Source organism: Dermochelys coriacea, chromosome 1 (assembly GCF_009764565.3).
Source record: "Dermochelys coriacea isolate rDerCor1 chromosome 1, rDerCor1.pri.v4, whole genome shotgun sequence".
NCBI lineage: Eukaryota > Metazoa > Chordata > Testudines > Dermochelyidae > Dermochelys > Dermochelys coriacea.
The window spans coordinates 99,681,296-99,701,250 of record NC_050068.2 but is presented as its reverse complement, the minus strand read 5'-3'; the positions used below and the strand labels follow the sequence as shown (position 1 = coordinate 99,701,250).

Below are 19,955 nucleotides of genomic sequence, written 5' to 3'. Positions count from 1 at the left end.
AGGTAAGGAAGATGGGTGCAGGCTGAACACAACTCACCCTCTGGAAAGCTGCCTTCCACATAGGGAGGATTTAACCCCATGCCTTCTTGGCTGCTCTATGTCTGCAAGGAACAGAGGGGCCCACAGGGAGACGCTGAAGTGGAGTCACAGGGAGGGTTATACACCTGAGGGGTTAACTGACCAAGAGAGGAGAAACATTGGAGAGGGAGAAGTCTGCTCATGCCTGCCCAGAAGCTAGCCAGAAACGGTTCACAGTGCAGGGTAAGGACTCTTTCTGTCTGACTCACCACTGTCTGCTGTCATGCAGGTTGAGAATCTGGAGATAAGTAGGAGCAGAGTGGGGGTGGCCAGAACATGCAGATCCAAACCACTGATCTATCTCTGGGAAGCTGCACAGAAAGGAAAGCAGCCCAGATGTTCAGAACTGTGGGAGATGGTAGGTTGCAGATTAAGATATCTGTGGCTGCTTATATGTAGCTGGACATATAGTATCAAAATACCAAGCAAAACATACACCTGAAAACTGTACAGAAAAACTACCTCTATGTAGAAGGAGCCTCTCTTTAATTCAGAGTAAAACAAGTTTCCATTATGGAACTCTATTTTAACCATCCCTATACCGGCTTGTAAAATGGTTTGGCTTGAAGATTGCTTTCACAGTTCAAAGGAGAATTTTGTATTTCATTCAAGCTTCACAGAATCAGTTTGTGCCCACCTCACTACAATTTGACAAAGATTTGAAACTGAGTTTTGTCCAATATTGCTTTGTTTTGTGATAGCTCAATAGCTTGTTCCTACTCCTTCAACCTTTCCATTCAGTTAAATTTCCCAGGAACCCATGCATTGACTACATTTCAAAATAGCCTGACATTAAGCAAGTTTGAATTTTTGTTGTTGTAGATAAGTGAGGACCACATACTGTTCCCTCTAATTTCAATGGCAGTTACGGAGCCAATGCTACTCCAAGTGCCATAAAGAGTAAGGTTTTTTTTGCTGTTTATTTCAGTAGGTACAGGTGTATGGGCACATTTTTTTTCTAACCTGTGATGAGCTGTAGCGCACGAAAGCTTATGCTCAAATAAATTTGTTAGTCTCTAAGGTGCCACAAGTACTCCTTTTCTTTTTGCGAATACAGACTAACACGGCTGGTACTCTGAAACTTCCAAAACCGTGAACTAATCTCCCGTTGTCTCACATGCAGAACCAAATATTTTGGAGCAGTGGACAAGGGTTCTAGTCCCAGTTCTTCCAAGTATGTTATTAGGGAGACATGGTAATATTCACTAGAACAATTTTGATGCCCTGTAACTCCAAAACATAGCATCAGCTTTCAGTTATTTAGACTTAGAAATCACACTGAGATGTAGAATTTGTTTTGAACTTTGGAATAAGTTAAGTCTTGAGGTTATACAGCCCTAAAATGGCTTTTTTTGAAACTTGTGATGCATTTAACTTTTTTTGGGAGGGACTTATTAGTCCACTGAAATCAAGTTTTCAAAGTCTGAAACTGATTTTACAGGCAGTCTCAATGTTAAAACACATATTGCACGTTGTAAGGCATTGATTATAGCATCAAACACAGAGAGGCATTAGGTCATACAATGGACTTTTAAGAGCAGGAGTAGTAAAAGGTTTAAGAGGCTGTTTGGAAACGATACCATTCTGAAAAAAATTATAGTGATCAGCCTCAAGAACAGTGTCTGCATGCATACTGTCAAGATTACTTCACTAACATCACACTTCCATTAAACTGAAATTCTCAAGAAAAAACAATCATAAGTAGTACTGATCAAAACTTGGGAGTTTCCGTTTTGCAGCAAATTTTAACATTTCAGTTTATTTTAATTCAGACCAAACAATATTTCTGATATTTCTCCTGAACTGAAAATTCCATGAGATTTTCATTTTAAAAAACCACCAAACATGGTGTTGTTTTCAAAGTAAGGTATGCTATATAGGATCCCCTGCAGCTACTCAGGGCTCATCTACGCTACCACTTAAATCGACAGGGTGTGAAAAAGCCATCCCCCAAGTGACATAAGTCACATCAACTTAAAATGGTGTCTGCATTGCACTATGTTGGTGGGAGACGCTCTGCCACAAGCATAGCATGTCTTCATCAGACACTACAGCGGCATAGCTGCATCGGTGTAGCTGCGCTGATATAGCGCCATAGTGTAAATTAGTCCAGACTGAAATTGACATGATTTGACAGATTTGGTGCTGTATGGTGCAAATAGCAGGGTGAAACTGACCAGGGTTCCACAGAAGCATACTACTTTTGATGAACTGGCATTTTTGATGGAAAACTGGTTTTACTGGCAAATTTCTGATGGGCTCTAATTTTAAATATTTTAGAAAAAATCTTTCCATTAATGCTTTTAAATTATCCATCTAAAATATCCCTAAATCAAAGTAACAAAACACAAACAATCCAGGGATCAGAGTTAGGATTATGTTGTGACAAGCCAAGTATTTATACTTTTAAGTAAATACTGATGATTGTTGTGGGCAGAGTCCAATTTCACTGAATCAAAATGTTTGAGTTTTGTAGATGTGATAGGTATGCACACTTGTCACTTTGCAAATATGTCCAGTTTTATAAAGATGATTTTGGGGGGTCTGAATAGTTGAGTTCAGAATTAAGCTCTAACCAGATAAACCAAGAATACAAAAGTTATACAAACTTTGTTTTTCTGTTTTTTAACAAAAAACTTGGAAAATTGCTTTATCTTAAGTAACAAGGAGTCCGGCTGCACCTTAAAAACTAGCATTTATTTAAGCATAAGCTTGTGGGTAAAAACCTCACTTCTTCAGATGCATGGAGATGTAAGTAAGTATTTTACATAGCTTGGAGATCTTAATAATGACAAGTTACCTTAACCAACAATATTTTTATTGATTCAGTATTCGAGCATCATTAGATTAAGGTCTTTTAGAAAAGCATACCATTAGAAAAATCAGACAAAAGAAATTTAATTTATGACTGACAACTAGTACATGCAGTTTAATAAAAATTTATCAGACTGTGGGAAACACGCTACCCTTGTTGACAGATGAACAGTTATGAATCTAAATTATTGAACAAGGTAACATTTCAATTTTGTTAAAATTTACTGTGGAATAATTAATTCTATTCAGTCACCTGGAACTGATAGTTTCTCTGAACATGAGGCAAAAACAGTGGGTTTTTTTTTCTGCTTAAATAGATCTAGCCACGGTTGCTTTATGGAATATGCATCATTAAGATCAGTTAAAAAAAGAGCAGCAGTGAATGCTGCGCATCTATTAAGATCTTCTCCACATATGATTTAGTCTCAGAAAAAGTAGCTTGGTTAAGGGCTGGATTCATCCTGTAGTGCATACGTGTAATGTCTAATTTCATTCTCATGCCCCACTATCACATTTTAAACATTAGTCATTTAGGACAAATAACTGATTTTTTCCCAGATCAAAAGGAGCGTCAATATACATTAACCAAATACAGTAAAATGCAATAAAAGACTCCACATAATTTTAAAACCTTCCTTGTCAATATATTTGTATTTACATAACTTCATAAACTTCTAATATGTAATGACCCACTGAAGACATTTTTACAACAAGGTTATGAATTTATAAATTCAAAGACTCAGAGGCACATAGTTTAAAAGGCCAACAACACTGAAACCAAAGAAGTCACAGAAATTGGAATATTTATGGACATATCACTAGTACAAAATAAAAACCACATCCAAAACAGCAACCCACCTTGGAGACATCCTTTAAAGTTAGCATGATAAAAAGTTCTCATTTCCTTCAAAAGAAAAATAATTCATCCCTCCTACCAAGCCTAGAAAATCCTATTTACAATTGTACTTTATTCAGCAGTATCATTAAGTTGTGTAATACAGCCACTTCTATTCTGCCATTAGAATTTAATGTTTATTACAGTATAGTTATATTTACAAATGTTTACAATATTTAACTCTGGTCTTCATTAAGAAGATTTGAATGAAAACAGATTGTTAAATCACAATACAAATGCTTTTGTGGAAAAAGTGTTTTGAGGAGGGTGTATATTCAGTATCATTCCCAAGGAACAAGATGTCAATACTTCTGATAAAGCTTAAGTTCACTACCAAGAACAGGTCTTTAAATTATGTTAATGAAGATTAAATCTCTTCTGTGCCAACTTTCACACACTGGGGTTTCTTTAGTCAGTCAACTTTCACCACGCTGTAAATTTTGGTCACAAACCAAAAGCATGCAAAGAATCCAATTGTCCCTACAAAAAAAAAAAATTTTTTTTTCAAAAAGTAGATTCACAAATATGGAAATGTACACTTAGAATTCTTCTTTCTAAACAAAGTTACACATTAGCACAACTAGTATAGGGTCTAACAGAAATTAGAAATTCATTCTGTGTGTAGGACCAAATAACATTTTTCTGAACGCCAGGATAAAAGTTTAGGACTACATATTACCCTCCACAGCTGATCACCTACCAGTGTCAATGGAAAGTTTACATAAAGATAGAATACAGTATTTATATAGTAACTGAACTTGAATCAACTTTTTATTTATTAATGCTTCATTACATTCAGCATTACATTCAGTGGAAGAAATTACTCACATTAAGACCAGAGCTATTTCTGTTCTTTGTTTCTCTTTTCTCTCCCCCTGCCATCTCCACCCCAAGTCTTGCATTTCCCTCCTTTAAGCATTTCCCTATCAGGTTCACAACCACACCTTTCCCTACTGCATCTGCTCAAGTAATCAGCTATGTATGACATTAACAGTGTCATTACACTGTTCAGTTGACACCTCAATTACCGTGGGCAAACTTAGGAAGACAGTACTGCTCTGATTTACATACATATTAAAAACCCTTTCCAAATTTGGCAATCAAGTGGTAGAAAGTTTTTTTTTTTTTTTAAATGAAAGGAGAGGTTATTCACTTCGTGCAATAAATGGAGTTTGAGATGTGTCCCCCTATGGGTGCTCCACTTCAGGTGCACATGCACCCAAGCCTGTGATCACCGATTTTTGGTAGCATTGGCCGTTCAGCCCACACATCCTTGTGCCCCACACTCAGGCTTCATAGGGCTGCATGGACGAATCACCCTCAGTTTCTTCCCTACCATAGTAGGAAACTCCCAAGCAGAGGGGAAGGAGGGCAGGTAGCAGAGCACCTACAGGACGACACATCTCAAAGAACTTGTTACTACATAAGGTGAGTTGTAAGGTCTGAGGCCTCTTTCTGCAGTAAAAGCAGCAGCCAGAGTGAGAAACAGCAGCCATGTACTAAGTTGTAGAGTCACATCCTCACGTTCCATCTATTGCACCAAAGCAATGTCCTATCAGGCTGTTAAGACGACGAGCCTGTCCTAACAGAATCTACCATCACCAGATAAAGCAACAGATCCTAAGATGTTTAAAGAAAGCTTGGCTAATATTCTGCCTGGCAAGAAACCACTTAACAGTTGTGATTGTGAAATCTATATTGTTTTGCCTTTATGGTCCCTACTTCTCGATCTGTATGGTCTCTGTCTGATTCTTTATTGTTTGTCTGTTGTATATTTAATTTTTCCAAAGTTTAAATCAACTAAGGTGGTGGGGGGGCCAGATTATGGTTTTGTAATGGGCTAGGATTGGTGAAAAACAGTTTTGTAACACTGTTTAAAATGATTAGTTAGGGAAAACTAAGCAGGACCCAAATTTTAACTATATGAACTGGGGTTCAAAGGGAAGTTCTTTGGACCCTAACACCATGACACAGCCCAGGATCAGAGCTGCCAGACCTCAACACCCTGCTGATCATACCGTGCAGAAGCTGGAGCTCTGGATGACCTAATCTTGACTGGCCATCAAGAAAAGTTAATCTGCCTTACTGGGAGTGGTGAGCATTGTATGCTTAGCATGTGTATTCTGTTTTGGTAACTGTTAATAGAGGTTAAGGATATTACTGTATAAGGCTCTTTCACCAGTAAAAGGCCCCACAGACCTGTACAGCCCTGAGTCCACTGGGAATGGGTATTGGCCTACGGAAGGATAGAGTTGCTTCCCTTATTTCCTGAGTACCCAAAGGCGTGAGAGAACCCTAAATTATGTGGGTAACAGAGAAACTTCTCCTTCTACGATTAGCATCCCTGTGGGTGCTCCAAATCAGGTGACTCCCCAATAGTGACCCCCTTAAGGAGGTGGAAGGTTCGGAACAGAGTCCAGCACTGAAGAGAGAACGGTATTGCCTTCTTGCAGCCTCCAACCTAGCAGAGCGAACCAAAGCATAATCAATGCCTGGAGAAAGTATGCACTGAAATCCACATTGCAGCTTTGCAGATCTCAGCAACTGGAACATCCCTGAGTAGGGCTACAGATGTAGCCTGATCTAGTAGATAGAATGTGCAGTCACTCACATGGGAGGCTGAGCATAAGCCGAACCGTAACAGGTAATCTATACAGAGATCCATTTAGAGAGAGCGTCTTTTCCTGATCCCCTATACCCCTCGGTCCCAGCCCGGAGCATCCTCCTACAGTCCAAACTCCTCATCCCCAGCCCCAGAGCCCGCAACCCCAACCAGAGCCTGTACCCCAACCCCCTGCCCCAGCCCTGCTCATCCTCCAAATCCCTCAGTCCCAGTCCAGAGAACCCTCCTACATCCCAAGCTCCTCATCACCAGCCTCCCACCCCGTATCCCACCCCAGCACGGAGCCCCCTCCCACACCCTGAACTCCTCATTTCTGGCCCTATCCCGGATCCCACACCCCCAACCAGAGCCCTCACCCCCTCCCAACCCCAATTTTGTGAGTATTCATAGCCCGCCATACAACTTCTATTTCCAGATATGGCCCTTGGGCCAAAAAGTTTGCCCACCGCTTCCCTAGACCTATCCAGAATAGGAACAAAGTCTAGGGGACTTCATGAATGCTCTGGCTCTGTCCAAGTAAAAGGCCAATGCCCTCTTGACATTTAGTTTATGGAAGGTCTCTTCCTCTGCAGACTGATGCAGCTAAGAAAAGAAAACTGGAAGGTAAATAGTCTGGTTAACATGAAACTCTGAAGAAGCTTTAGGTATAATTTTTGGATAGGATTATAATGATGCATTCTCCTTGGAGCACACAGTAAATACAGAGCATGCCATCAGAGCCCCAATCTCCCCAACCCTTTGTGGAGAAGTGAAAGCCACCAAGAACAGACAACACACAGCTAGTGGCTCAAAAGGCTTTCTCATAAAACTGTTAAAAATAAAATTGAGACCCTAAGTGGAATAGGAGCTCTAAATTGCGGAAAAAGGTTCGTAAGACCATTCAGGAACTTCATGCTCAGATGTGTGAAAATGGAGAAACTGTGTACTGGCAAGTAGAAAGCTGTTATTGACACTGAATGAAACTTAATGGAACTCAGAGAGAGACTGGATGTTTTCAATTCCAACAGGTAATCCAAGGCTATGGAAAGAGATAACTGGACAGGTGAAAGATTATGGTGATTACAGCAAAGATGAAATCTTTTCCCTTTCTGATGTGTGTCTCGTAAATTCCTTCCTGCTATTTAACACCACATGTTTTACTCCCAAATGAACAAAATGGTTCTAGTCCCAAGAACCACTGAGGAGCCACGATTGGAGTTGCAGAACATTCAGATTGGGGTGAAGTGTTCAATCCACATTCTGAGACAACAGTTGAAAACTGACTGGGAGCTGCCACAGAGGGAGAGAGGCGAGTCTGATGATGTAAGGAAACCAAATATGTCTTGGCCAAGTTGGTGCAGTCAAAATGACCCTGGCTTGGTCTTTTTTGATATTGTTTAAAACCTTTGAAAGCAATGGAGTTGGTGCATATACATAAAAAGACCCTTTGTCCATGTAATGAAAAAGGCATCTCCTAGAGATTGAGGATCGAGTCCTCCTCTGGACAAGATTTTCTGCACTTTTTCCTGGTTACAGTAGGAAAGGACAGAGCTCAGGAAACCCCCAAGCTAAAAATTTTTTGTCCAGGATTCAAGAGTCCAACTCCCATTTGTAATTTAGCAAAACATGTCTGCCATGGTGTTTTACACCCAGGAGCTAAGAAGCCAAAATGACCTATGCACTAATTCCAGAGCTCTATCACTGATGCAGAGTGAGGGGGAATGGGCTCCTCCCAGATCACTGATATAATATATACAAGGTATGTTGTCTATCATGATCTTGATTGACTTGTTTTTGATTAGGGGAAGAATGTGGAGGCAAGCATTTCTAGTAACCTTTAACTCCAGCAGACTGATATGCAAGTATTCCCATTTGCACTGGCCTGCATGAGGACCTAGTTATGCTCCCCATCTCAAGAGGGAAGCATTCAATGTTATCATGATCTTAGGAGGATTCTTGATGAGTGAGATTCCTTCAGAACCTTCTACCAGGTGAATGACTGTCAGACCCAGCTGGTACGGACACCCACTTATTCAGACTGTGTTGGGTATGTAAATTGTTGCTATCAAATATGTAACCTGACATTTTGTGTAACAAAAAACACAAGCTACACTATGTCCCAGAAGCTGCAGATGCATCCTTGCAGACATATCCTTGCTGGAACTTGAGGACTGAGATGCATTCTCTGGATAAGGTTCTTTAGAGCGAGGAACCTGACAGGAGGGAGATAAGCCCCTAAATATGGGGAAGGGAGGGGGGAAAAAAACGGGAACTGTTCCATTCCAACAACCATAAAGTACAAAAGAACTAACCCTATATACTATTTTAACTCTAAAGAGAAAACAGGCACACATGAAATTCCTTGTCTGGCTGAAGGCTGTTGAAAAGGAATTGAGGGTGGTTCACCCAAAGAGCCCTACAGCGCCTCTGTAGGGGGTACGAGGAAGCGTAAGACAAATGCGTTTTCCGAACGGGCACTGCTACCAAAAATCTCCAGTCAAGACACAGGGTGCATGTGTGCCTGAAGTAGTATCCCTCTGGGCACTCCACTTGAAGAAGCATCTTAGATTCTGCAGAATTTAAGTATGCCATACAGGTCACGAACATCAAGCAGAGTGGATTTTTACACTACTGATCCAATATAAATAAGGATTATTTACAAAACTCTTAATTGACACCTACTTCCTGAGTGCACTTAAGGATTTCATAGCTCATTGTTTAACATCTGTAGTTCAAAAGGTGGCTTGGATTTTTCAACACTATAGTTCAGAATATAAGTTTAACTGCTGTTCTGTTAAGTTTATAATGTTAAAAATGTTCGACACACTGAAGATTAAAAAGGCACCCAAAAGTCACAGGTATAGTCCTGTTTAAGCAAGTTACAAGTTTATATAATTTCAGTATTTGCCAAAGTTGCTATGGTAGAAATATTTTCATGCCACATGCTTTAACAAATATATATTTTTAAAGATGGTTTAATCATACAGTCAAAGAGGTTTAGTTCTCAAGACACAACTGAACTAAAGTTTAAAGACAAAGATTGCTTCCTTGATTTCTTGAAGACAGCTCTTTCATTTGAAATTGAGAATAGTTCTGTACATCCTTTTTTGGTAAGGTGTGAGAGATGTACCAAAAATATATTGTTAGGCACAAAAGCTATGCTGATGAAGTTACACTGACCACGTTAACATTATTCCTTCAAACTACAGCTAAAATCAGAAAAATGGTTCACATAGATGGCTTTCAAAGCATCTGTTATGAGAACCTTTGTTTCCCAGAAAAATTAGGCCAGGACAAAAGCCATGCAGATAGCTGATTTTGCCTTAGTATACCTAGTATTATTGTAGCTTTAACTTGCTAAGGGCCAATAACTAACTATTTAAGACAACATGTTTTGATAAGGAACATTATCGAAATTCAGCAAATAACTCATACGCCGTAAAATCCTGTGAAGAATCATGAATGATATCATGGTAATTTTTTTCACGCTTGCTAAACTAGTGATGTTTAACTGACTCATTTACTATGATACGTAGTTGTGGGCCCAGCTGTGAATCACAAAGATTTGTCATGTAGCTCCCAGTATCCTGCCTGCTGAGTTTGATCAGTGACCTGGAATGCAGTATGGAAGCAAGTGCCTGAAGCATGTGTTACACTGACATAGCAGCAGGGCACCGTCAAAACCCTTCCTGATAGTGACAATTTTTAACGGATGAGTAAGCAGTAGCAGAACAGTTTTGATACAACAATTACAATTTTTTCTTTTTAGCTTCTGTATCATCTTGGCACAGGAAGCTACTTGCCTTTAGGAGCAGATTTTGGTAAATAGCCGTTTCATTTAAGAGTTCTAAGAACATATCCCTTAACTCTCCCTCTTTATATAAACACTTATCCCTAAAATATTTCAGTAACTCCATAGATTTTAAAGTGAGTCTAATTTCTGGAAGAAACAGCAAACTGAAATCTATTATAGTATGGATGTTATTCTGAAACCAAAAGAGTGTATTTAGAAATATGGTTGAGTTGTTTGATGTCCTTTTACAACATTTGAGGATTTTTAGTTTCAGAAAAATCTAAACACTATAAACAGGAAATGTTCAGTTAAAATTTCAATACCAACTTTAACTCTGCCTGTATCCTCACTGAACTTCAAGTTAGAGAGACACTGACCAAGTACCACATAAAACTAAGCACATGAACTTCAGAAGTATATTTTAGTTGTCTAATATAACTCCTTGAGCCCAGTATCAGGTACAAAGGGCTAGTGGCGACAGTGTCATGGCAGATAAAGAGTAAGATACTTGTATCTTCTATCCTGAGCACATAATTGTCATCAGACACCGCACAGCTGATAGTCAGCTGCTGGTGCAACATTCATGATCCAGGCTGAGTGGGCAAGGGAACAGGAGATGCATTGGATATACCTTAATGCCCTCAGATTACATTTTATGACATGTTAACTGACCTGAGGGAAGGAGGGCAAGTGGAATCTGGCAGATCATGTTGCCTGAGGTGCAAAGAGGCTGTTATGCTGGGCCTACCACACTAAATCCTCTTCCCTCCATGGAGAAGAGAGCTGAAGTAAAGTCCCTACCTGACTGTATGCAGTATTCTGGGATCTGCAGCCAGCATGACTAGAATGGACTGGTTTAAAAAAAAAAAAAAAAAAAAAAAAAAAAAAAAGACTTCTCTAGACCATCAGAGAAGCTCATACACTTTGGTTTCTGGCCAATATTACAATATCATCAAGACAAACAGAGGTCTGATTTGTACTAAAAAAAGAGTTAATGTAATTAACTCAATTTAAAAATCAATGTATCTAAGGAAGGCTTAAGCAGGTGTAAATGCATCTATATTAGGAGTTTAAATCAATGTAATTACATCTAGTTAGAGCAATGCAATTTTTCTAATATAACCAAGCTTAGAGTTCTCTATCTCAGTCTGAGATGCTGATTGTCTCTACCCCTCATGTATGGTCTAGAAGCAGGATGTAGAGTAAAGGCGAGGAGAACTTTTAGCTTGTATGTTGGGAGTGATTAACCTATTAGTATATAGAATATGAATACGGAAGTAGTAAAATTGTGACTTACAGAAATACATATGGATTAGGCGAAGATATTTAATTTCCAGGTGGCAGGGAATATCAGGTTACAAATGCAGGAAATGTGCAGTTAATAGATGAAGGTTTTAATTTTTTTTTGTAATTAATATTCCGTTACTATTTTAAAAAGGACAATTTTCTCAAACTTAGGTTCTTGTTTTCCCTAGTTTTCTTTTTAAAATGCAAAAAAGATTTCCTCCTCCTCATGCTCATTTAAGTCAAATACAGTTGAAATGATTTTGCTCACAACAACTTTAGTTAAAAATTTTGACCGTGGGGAGTTTAATTTCTCTGAAGCCCTTGGGCTGTAAACTTGTATCTGCCAAAAGCAGATCCATATCACAGGCCATGGGGAAGTATTAAGCCTCTCTCTCCAACACAACTTCTGGTGCTTATAAGCTTGGAAAGCCCTCCACATTTCAAACCTTTTTTAGAGTACGTCTGCACTTACACTGCTGTAGCACTTCGTGAAGACACTACCTATAACAATGAAAGAGCTTCTCCCATCGGTGTACGTAAATGAGCACCAGACCTCATGGAAGTTAACACAAAGATTAAACTCCATCTTTGTAAAAAACACCTACACCCTTGTTTTTAGTTCTTACTGAAGCCTAATAGGTAAAAAGGTCAATTTTGTAAAGCTTATAATGGAAGTAGTCTTACAAGGGAGTTATTAATATGACTTCATCATAACACTGCTCTGAAAAGCCCACATCTCCAAGAAACAAGATAACACTCAGGCAACAGAATTATCTGCAGGATATTCAATACTTAAAGCTTCAAATTTTGCAAGAACATCACACTTCAAAAACCAAAACCCACTACACCATATTACTACCTTTATTTCTAGAACATACCATCAACCCCTGTAGTCCAGTAACATTTCTGGATAAAAATTCTGCTCTGCAGCTCAGTCTAGGACAACCTGCTGACCCATGTAACATTTATACCTTGCAATGCATCTCCCTCCCTGTTTAACATTTTAAAATATGCATATATCATAGAATCATAGGACTGGAAGGGACTTCGAGAGGTCTTCTAGTCCACTCCCCTGCACTCAAGGCAGGACTAAGTATTATGTAGATCATCTCTGACAGGTGTTTGCCTAACCTGTTCTTAAAAACCTCCAATCACAGAGATTCCACAACATCTCTAGGCAATTTATTCCAGTGCTTAACTAACCTGACAGTTAGGAAGTTTCTCCTAATGTCCAACCTAAACCACCCTTGCTGCAATTTAAGCCTACAATCACAATTTTTGACTACATTTGATAGTTCCATGTCTCACAATTATTCTCAACATAAAAGCATGTTTTAGAACTCATGTGATCATGGACCCTTTCATAGCTTCCAGCTTATGTCCTTCAGTTTAAACCCTGTTACATATGTACACATCATTCTGTAAGTGGGATGTAATATCACATTAAACAATTTGCACAACTATAGCAACCTTAAATGTTTGGAAGACAATTTCAGGCACGTGCTTAAATGTAGCCTAGTTTCAACAGCAGGAGTTACCAATAGCAATATTAGGTAAACAAAAATAATTTGTTAGTGTATTGTATTAGGTACAACTAATCTAGGAGTCTTCAGATACTATTTTAATCTTTTGAAGTCAGAGGCTAAGATTTCCAACACAGAGTTTATAGCAAAATACATTAGCATAATAATAGCTGACCTGAAATCAAGGATTTAACGTTCAGTTATGGTTTCACAGAAAGATTCAGATATTTCTATTTATGATATTTTTAGCATTCCACTGCAGATGCAACTAAAATTAGAGCTAGCAATATCAAGAACCAAGGATTCAATACACTTACCCGTGAAAAGAAAGAAGATCAAAACCATTATCATGGTGTAACCAAAGTACAAAATGGTGCTTGCTGTTCCTGTGATTTGCAGTTTAGAAAAGAAATAGTGTATTGCATATATCAGAAAATAAACTGCAGTAAAACCACTGGTAAGGAATGAACGCCACTGCCAGTGATAATCCTAGAAGAAAAGAAAAACCTAAGTAATATTTCCTGAAACCTGAACTTGGCCAATTACTAGATGCAATATTACAAGTGAACTTTTCCTACTGGGTATTTAACACTGAACAGCTCAAGATAAAATATTACTTTGGATCACTTAATCACAGTTCATACCATGAATCAGAAAGTCAAAGATCTACACCAAAAAGGCAAAAATCTACAAGCCCAAGTAACAAGAGCCATATTTTTAAGGGTGTATGCAAATATGAACTTGTGTAGGTGAAGCAGATGCACCAAAAAGAAAATACTTTTGACAAAGCAAAAAGTCAACTGACTTCTACTGAAAATAGTGAGATGGATAACTGAAGATGAGCTATATATCTTACTGGTACTGAATCTGGGTACAAACTCATTCAAAATAATATTTGTAACGAGAACCCTTATCAGAAAGGAGCAATGACAGTTTAAGTTGATCTTAATAAGATCTTAGTTATCCTAGTAGTTCTGGATAAATTCTGGAATGATAATATTTCCAGATATAGAAGTTGGATTTTGTGAAAATGTCCTGGATATTGTATAAAGTGTGAATAGTGAAGAATATTTCTTACCTCCGCACAGAGATGGAAATAGCAGAGCAGTATAGTGGCCTCAGAACATGTAATGACCAAAATAATGAACACAAGAAATAGGAAACCAAACATATAATACATCTGATGGGACCTACAATCAAAACAGAGGATTAAAATAAGATAAAATGCCATTTTCCTCCAAAATACATCTCTCAATGTGAAAAAGCAGCACTAGCACAAGTGTTCATTTTTAGTATAGTTTGAAGCTTAAACAATATCTTCTTCTCACAAGGGTAGAGTGTTATTGGTGCAGACACAAATGGAAGTTAACTTGTCCTTTGCTTTTCAAACGGAAATGCATGATTCAGCAGCTCTACTCTAAAATGGCAAGCAAAGAAGCTCAAAACCTAAAATCTCTCTCAGATTTGGAGGTTTATGACGACTGAACACATCAGTGAAATCCTAGCTCCACTGAAGTCCACTGAATGGCAAAGCTCCCTCTGACTTCAGTAGAGCGAGAATTTTACTCAACATTTCAATCAGAAAGTGGCAGAGTGGTAAAAAGTGTCAATACTTTAGAAACAGCTTAGAGAGATCGGATAACTAGATTGTGCCAGAAGGACGGCAGATTTCTCATAGTAGAGCAGTTTGTTAGCATACTCAGAGTACACATCTGAATTCACTGATGCTGGATGAGTATTTAGTGGGTTATTTTGAATGGTTAAAGGAATTACTGCCTAATGCCTATATGAAGATTTGGGAAAAGAAAAAAATCTGTTTTCCTGAAGCAAGAATACTGTTCTATAAAGGCTAAATTAATAAATCCAATGTAACATACTGTTCACTTCTTTCAAATATCTAACATAATGTCAGTTTCAGAGGCACTTCTTTTATGAAGTCATAGGTGTAATGCATAAAACTTAGTGCAGGTCAGCTGTATGCTGATAAGAATGAGTTATTTCTCTACACACATGGGCAAAAATAAAACAGCATGGAGTGCTTTCTGAGTAGCAGAATATTAAATGACAAACATTTTCATTTCTTGTAAAATGATCAATACTTTACTATGGGCAGGGTCAAGCTCTCTAGAGAAGAAAAGGTTCAAAGAGAAAAATTACAGCTTATATGTTGTGGGAGTTCAAATAAGTTAACTTACCAAATACTATTTAGAATGAAGAAAAGTTGTATGAAGATGCACCCGAAGGGCAGAATCCCTCCCATGACAATGCCAGGTAATGGTTTTGTGTAGAATGATTGTTCAGGAATTTGACGAGGAATCTGATTGGTACGAACTGGGTGTTCAATAGCCTTTAAAGAAAAGAAGGACAGATTCCTAAATAGGTAATAATTAAATACATTTGATACTAGCAGTAGAAAAAAATCTGCATAAATTTGTATTTAACAACAAACTGGTGGCTGCCTAGTACCATGCTGTCATTGTTTCTAGCAGCCCAACTGCCAACAGCCTCAGAGCAAATGAAAATAGTAGGGTTGTCAAGCGATTAAAAAAATTAAACAGCTATTAATCATGCTGTTAAACAATAGAATACCATTTATTTAAATATTTTTGGATGTCTTCTACATTTTCAAACATACTGATTTTAATTACAACACAGAATAGAAAGTGTACAGTGCGCACTTTACATTTATTACAAATATTTGCACTATAAAAAGCCAAAAGAAATATTTTTATAGTGAAGATATTTGTAATAAAAAATTTAAAGTGAGCACTGTACACTTTGTATTCTGTGTTTTAACTGAAACAGACATATTTGAAAATGTAGAAAACATCCAAAAATATTTAATAAATTTTAACTGATATTCTACTGTTTAACAGTAATTGAGATTAATTTTTTTATTTGTGATTAATTTTGAGTTAATCAAGTGAGTTAACTGCGATTAATTGACAGCCCTAAAAAATAGGCAATTGACTTCTTGAAAGATTACTATTAATGAAGATGTAGCAACTTGCTACTCTCCTTGTCTCGTACTGCCACAGTTTTTATCAACTCAGGCACTGAAAGAGAACTCCCTTGATTTGAGAGAGGAACTCTCAGCTTTGGAATAAACTGCTCTTCCCAATCTAAAATAGCCCTGTTTGGTCAACTTTCAGGGCATGCTGCAAGGAGAATTTGGTAGTGTGAGCTGCTGAGAAGACGACCTGTAGGAACTAGATCTGCATACGGCAAGGACAGTTTTGCAGGGTGGTTGAGAGGTATTTAATTTAATTTTTGTTCTTGTAACTAACTCATCAACAGCACCAACAGCTTTGGATTGGAGTTTTTTTATTTTCGCATAAATCCACATAAAAATAAAGGCAACACAAATGATTATGCTCTATGGCCCATGAAGTCTTCCTTTTTAAGATATCTATCTTTGCCACATGAGAAATGGCCTTCCATAGTGTCTCACTTAGAGACATGGAATACCAAAAGATTCCATCACAGGCCTCATGCCTTCCTCAGATTCTGAAATGGAATTAAGAACCATGGGAAAAAAGCAAGGAAGGAATAATTAAGGAAATCCAGTAAGTGGTTACCTCATATCCAATTCAAATCAACAAAACTCACTAGGAATTATAGAGAGGTCCATCAACATGCAGAATGCCCCAAACCACTGCTTAAATCTAGAGAAGCCTCGGGAGTCAAATCCACTGATCAGAGTAAGTAACACTAAACATGAAACTAAAAGAGACCTATTAATTATTATCAAATGTCTAAAGGGACTTGAGAAATTGTCAGTGGAATCTCAAGATCATACTAAAGAAATTGAACAGGGCTGGAAGTGGATCATGTTTTATATCCCGATGGAACTTTTGGACTCGTTACCTCAATAGCCACAGTACATGCAGTTTATACCCACATAATCACTTACATTTTTCTTAAAACCAAAGTAGGCACCAATAAATGTCAGTGGCACAGATATGCAAAACCAAAGTGCCAAAATCGCAACCAAAGTTCCAAAGGGAATAGCTGCTGAAGATCCTTCTCCCCAAAGAATGAGATTCATGATAAAGAAATCTGCAAACACAATTCTGAAAAATATACAATATGCTTAAAGAAACAGAAATCCCCAATAATATTTATATTAACATTAGTGAAACCATATTACTGTATTAATACCTTAGTGTTAATATACATTAAAATCAATTGACAGAAAATATCAAATGAAGAGATCAAGCTACTCTTTCTTCCTTAGCCTAGTGGGATTCAACTCCAGCAGGAGCTGACGTTCCAGCTAACCAGTTTCAAATATATGCCTGTCGTAACCGCACTTCAGGGAAGACTGCTTGCTGTGATTAAGTAGAAAAAATTTACACAAGGGTTGTACAATATATGACACCATATATGACCAACTACAGTGTGGTCTGAGAAACAGCCTAGAGTAAAAACAAATACATGAAAAAAGTGCGCCTGTTCAAAAACTTACTACTGTCATGCTACTACTACATAATCAACCTTTTCACATGGTGAGAGAAAACAAAATGTAGAGAAAAAGATAATGTGCACAATTAGCACATTTGTCTTTGTCAAATGCACCTTGCTGTTCACGTGGCTTCTGGCATGAAAAGAAGATGTAGTAGGTTTATAGGTATAACTGAAGATCCGATGAAGTGAGCTGTAGCTCACGAAAGCTTATGCTCTAATAAATTTGTTAGTCTCTAAGGTGCCACAAGTACTACTTTTCTTTTTGCGAATACAGACTAACACGGCTGCTACTCTGAAATCTTTAAAAATTAGCTATGTCAGAAATGTAACTCAAGTATGAATAGTCATTTAGAGATTTAACTTACCCAGGACAAAGGAATGATGTCAGCAGGACATTTGTTTTCCATTTCTCACCACCAAAAGCTGTATTAAAATATTTGATAACTATCAAAATATGCATTAAATGCACAGATTACAATTTATTTTAATAGTACATTATTTAACAGTTATACTTAGGCAGGCCAGTAGAACATTATTTCAAACTCTACTAAATTAAGATTAAAGCATTAAACTAAAAATATTTAGTTATGAAAAACTGATTTTGCTTTATTCTTTGCTCCTCAATTACACACCTTCCTATAAAAAGAAACATTTAAGACTACATCTTGAAAATGAAAATAAAGTAGGGATCAAATTTATTATATTATACATACTTTTCCCCTCCTCCCTGCCAAGCTAAATGCCAAACTCCATGTGAAGTAGAAACACTCATAAGTAAGCAAAATAAAGGTGCTTAGTCATCCATAGTGTATTTAACTTACTATGTTAAAAAGGGAGCTTGATTTGCAGCATATTTAACATTCAGATGAAAGTTTGATTAAAATAAACTAGCAATATAAATTCAGATTCAAGGTATTTTTACATATTTGCAACCATACTGATGCAAACAAAATTTATAGCACAAATACTGTAATAAAAATGTACAGCTTTTAGTTCACATGATATACTGCTGATCGAATCATTTGATGAGAACTGCAGACAGAATAAATTGGAATTAGCAAATAGTCACCTGGCAGTTTGCTAGTACAGTAGAGAGTATCCAAACACTGGCTGACAAGTTACTCTCATCACCACTAAACCCATTAGGGGATACTACCATTAGCTGTCTACCTCCACAATTACATGGTATTAGGTTTGATACCATAACCCTCAAATCACTTTTCTCTTGAAGGGGGAATCAAGATTTGGACAAAAGATCCCTCAATTTGTTCTCAACTATGAAGCACCAGCCCCACAGTCTAATCAACTCTGCAAGTCCCTTTCAAGCCAACTTGCAACCCTGTAGTCAGGAATGGGTTTAGTAAATGATTATTTTACCACCGCCACTAGTGAACACCCACCCTACAAACTGTAACAAAATGAGACAAGAGAAACCCTATTTCCACAGTTCAAACTCCAAAACAGTTTGGGGAAGATGAAAGACCCCAGAAGTCCAAGGCCAGTCTGCAACAGGGGGAAAATTCCTCCCTAAAACCAGAGTTAATAGCCAAAGCATGCCGGGAGAGACTCAGCACCAGTCAGCCATAAGCAGGTCGTATCTTAAACTAAATAAGGCAGGTAAGGAAAAGCTTTCGACTGAATGGCATTCTTGGCCCTGCAGCAAGTCTCCCCTGAGGCAGAGGAAGAACCATTTACTTTCCTTCAGCACTTGAATGGGCCAGCCAAAGACAGTTGAGAGATATAGGGCCGGTTCAGGCACCAAAACACCAGAGGGAGGATCTCCAGAGTCAGCAAAAACCCTATGACATTTATTTCCCTGACTAAAGCCACACCCTGATGAAGAAGGCAGGTATTAACTGAAAAAAGCTAAACTCTATTTTCAAATGCGTATCACCACCTCCCCCCTAAAATTAAAGCAACTACAGTAATTTTGTAATGATGGAAAACAATGAAATTATAAAACTGTCAGAAATCACTACCTGAGTATTAACAGAAATGTGTTCCTTCCTATAAATGTATAGAAGTGAAATTAATTCACATAATGAAAAGACTCACAGGATACCTGCTTTGAGAATATTTTTAAGCAGCTTATTCTCAGGCTTCAGAACACTGAACAATCTTATCATGTACATGTTCTGTTTTTTGTTTTGTCCTGAGGGGAAAGAGCTACCGAACAATAGGGGGTGGGGGGAGCCACTACTGTGATGATAATTTAAAACTAATGAACTTAAGACCTGTCACCTTAAGTAACTTTTACTTACATTTGTAGAATCTTGCAGCAACGTAACCTGCTGGAGTTCCAAGCAGCACCCACAAGACCACAGCACAGGTCATCAATGCTCCTCGGTTAGCAGGTGACAAAAATCCCAGGCAAGCAAAAACTACAAGCACAGATGCAAATTATACATTAGTTAATTATATCCGATACAGCTAATTATACATTAGCTATATCGGATAGAATTTTAAGAACCTTCTTAAAATTCTATCCGATACAGC

At 37.8% G+C, this 19,955-nt stretch overlaps 1 protein-coding gene across 1 annotated transcript in view; it reads right to left on the bottom strand.

Annotated features, from left to right (window-relative positions):
- Positions 1–3,198: 3,198 nt before the first annotated feature.
- TM9SF2 (transmembrane 9 superfamily member 2) overlaps positions 3,199–19,955 on the bottom strand; it is a 59,282-nt gene continuing 42,525 nt past the window's right edge. Inside the window, exons 11-17 of the mRNA XM_038405640.2 lie at positions 19,721–19,840; positions 17,825–17,882; positions 16,906–17,065; positions 15,188–15,339; positions 14,071–14,182; positions 13,310–13,481; positions 3,199–4,267 (exon numbers count right to left, since the gene is read on the bottom strand). Of these exons, the coding sequence (XP_038261568.1) occupies positions 4,200–4,267; positions 13,310–13,481; positions 14,071–14,182; positions 15,188–15,339; positions 16,906–17,065; positions 17,825–17,882; positions 19,721–19,840 (842 nt within the window). The 3' untranslated portion in view covers positions 3,199–4,199. The remainder of the gene's footprint in view (positions 4,268–13,309; positions 13,482–14,070; positions 14,183–15,187; positions 15,340–16,905; positions 17,066–17,824; positions 17,883–19,720; positions 19,841–19,955) is intronic.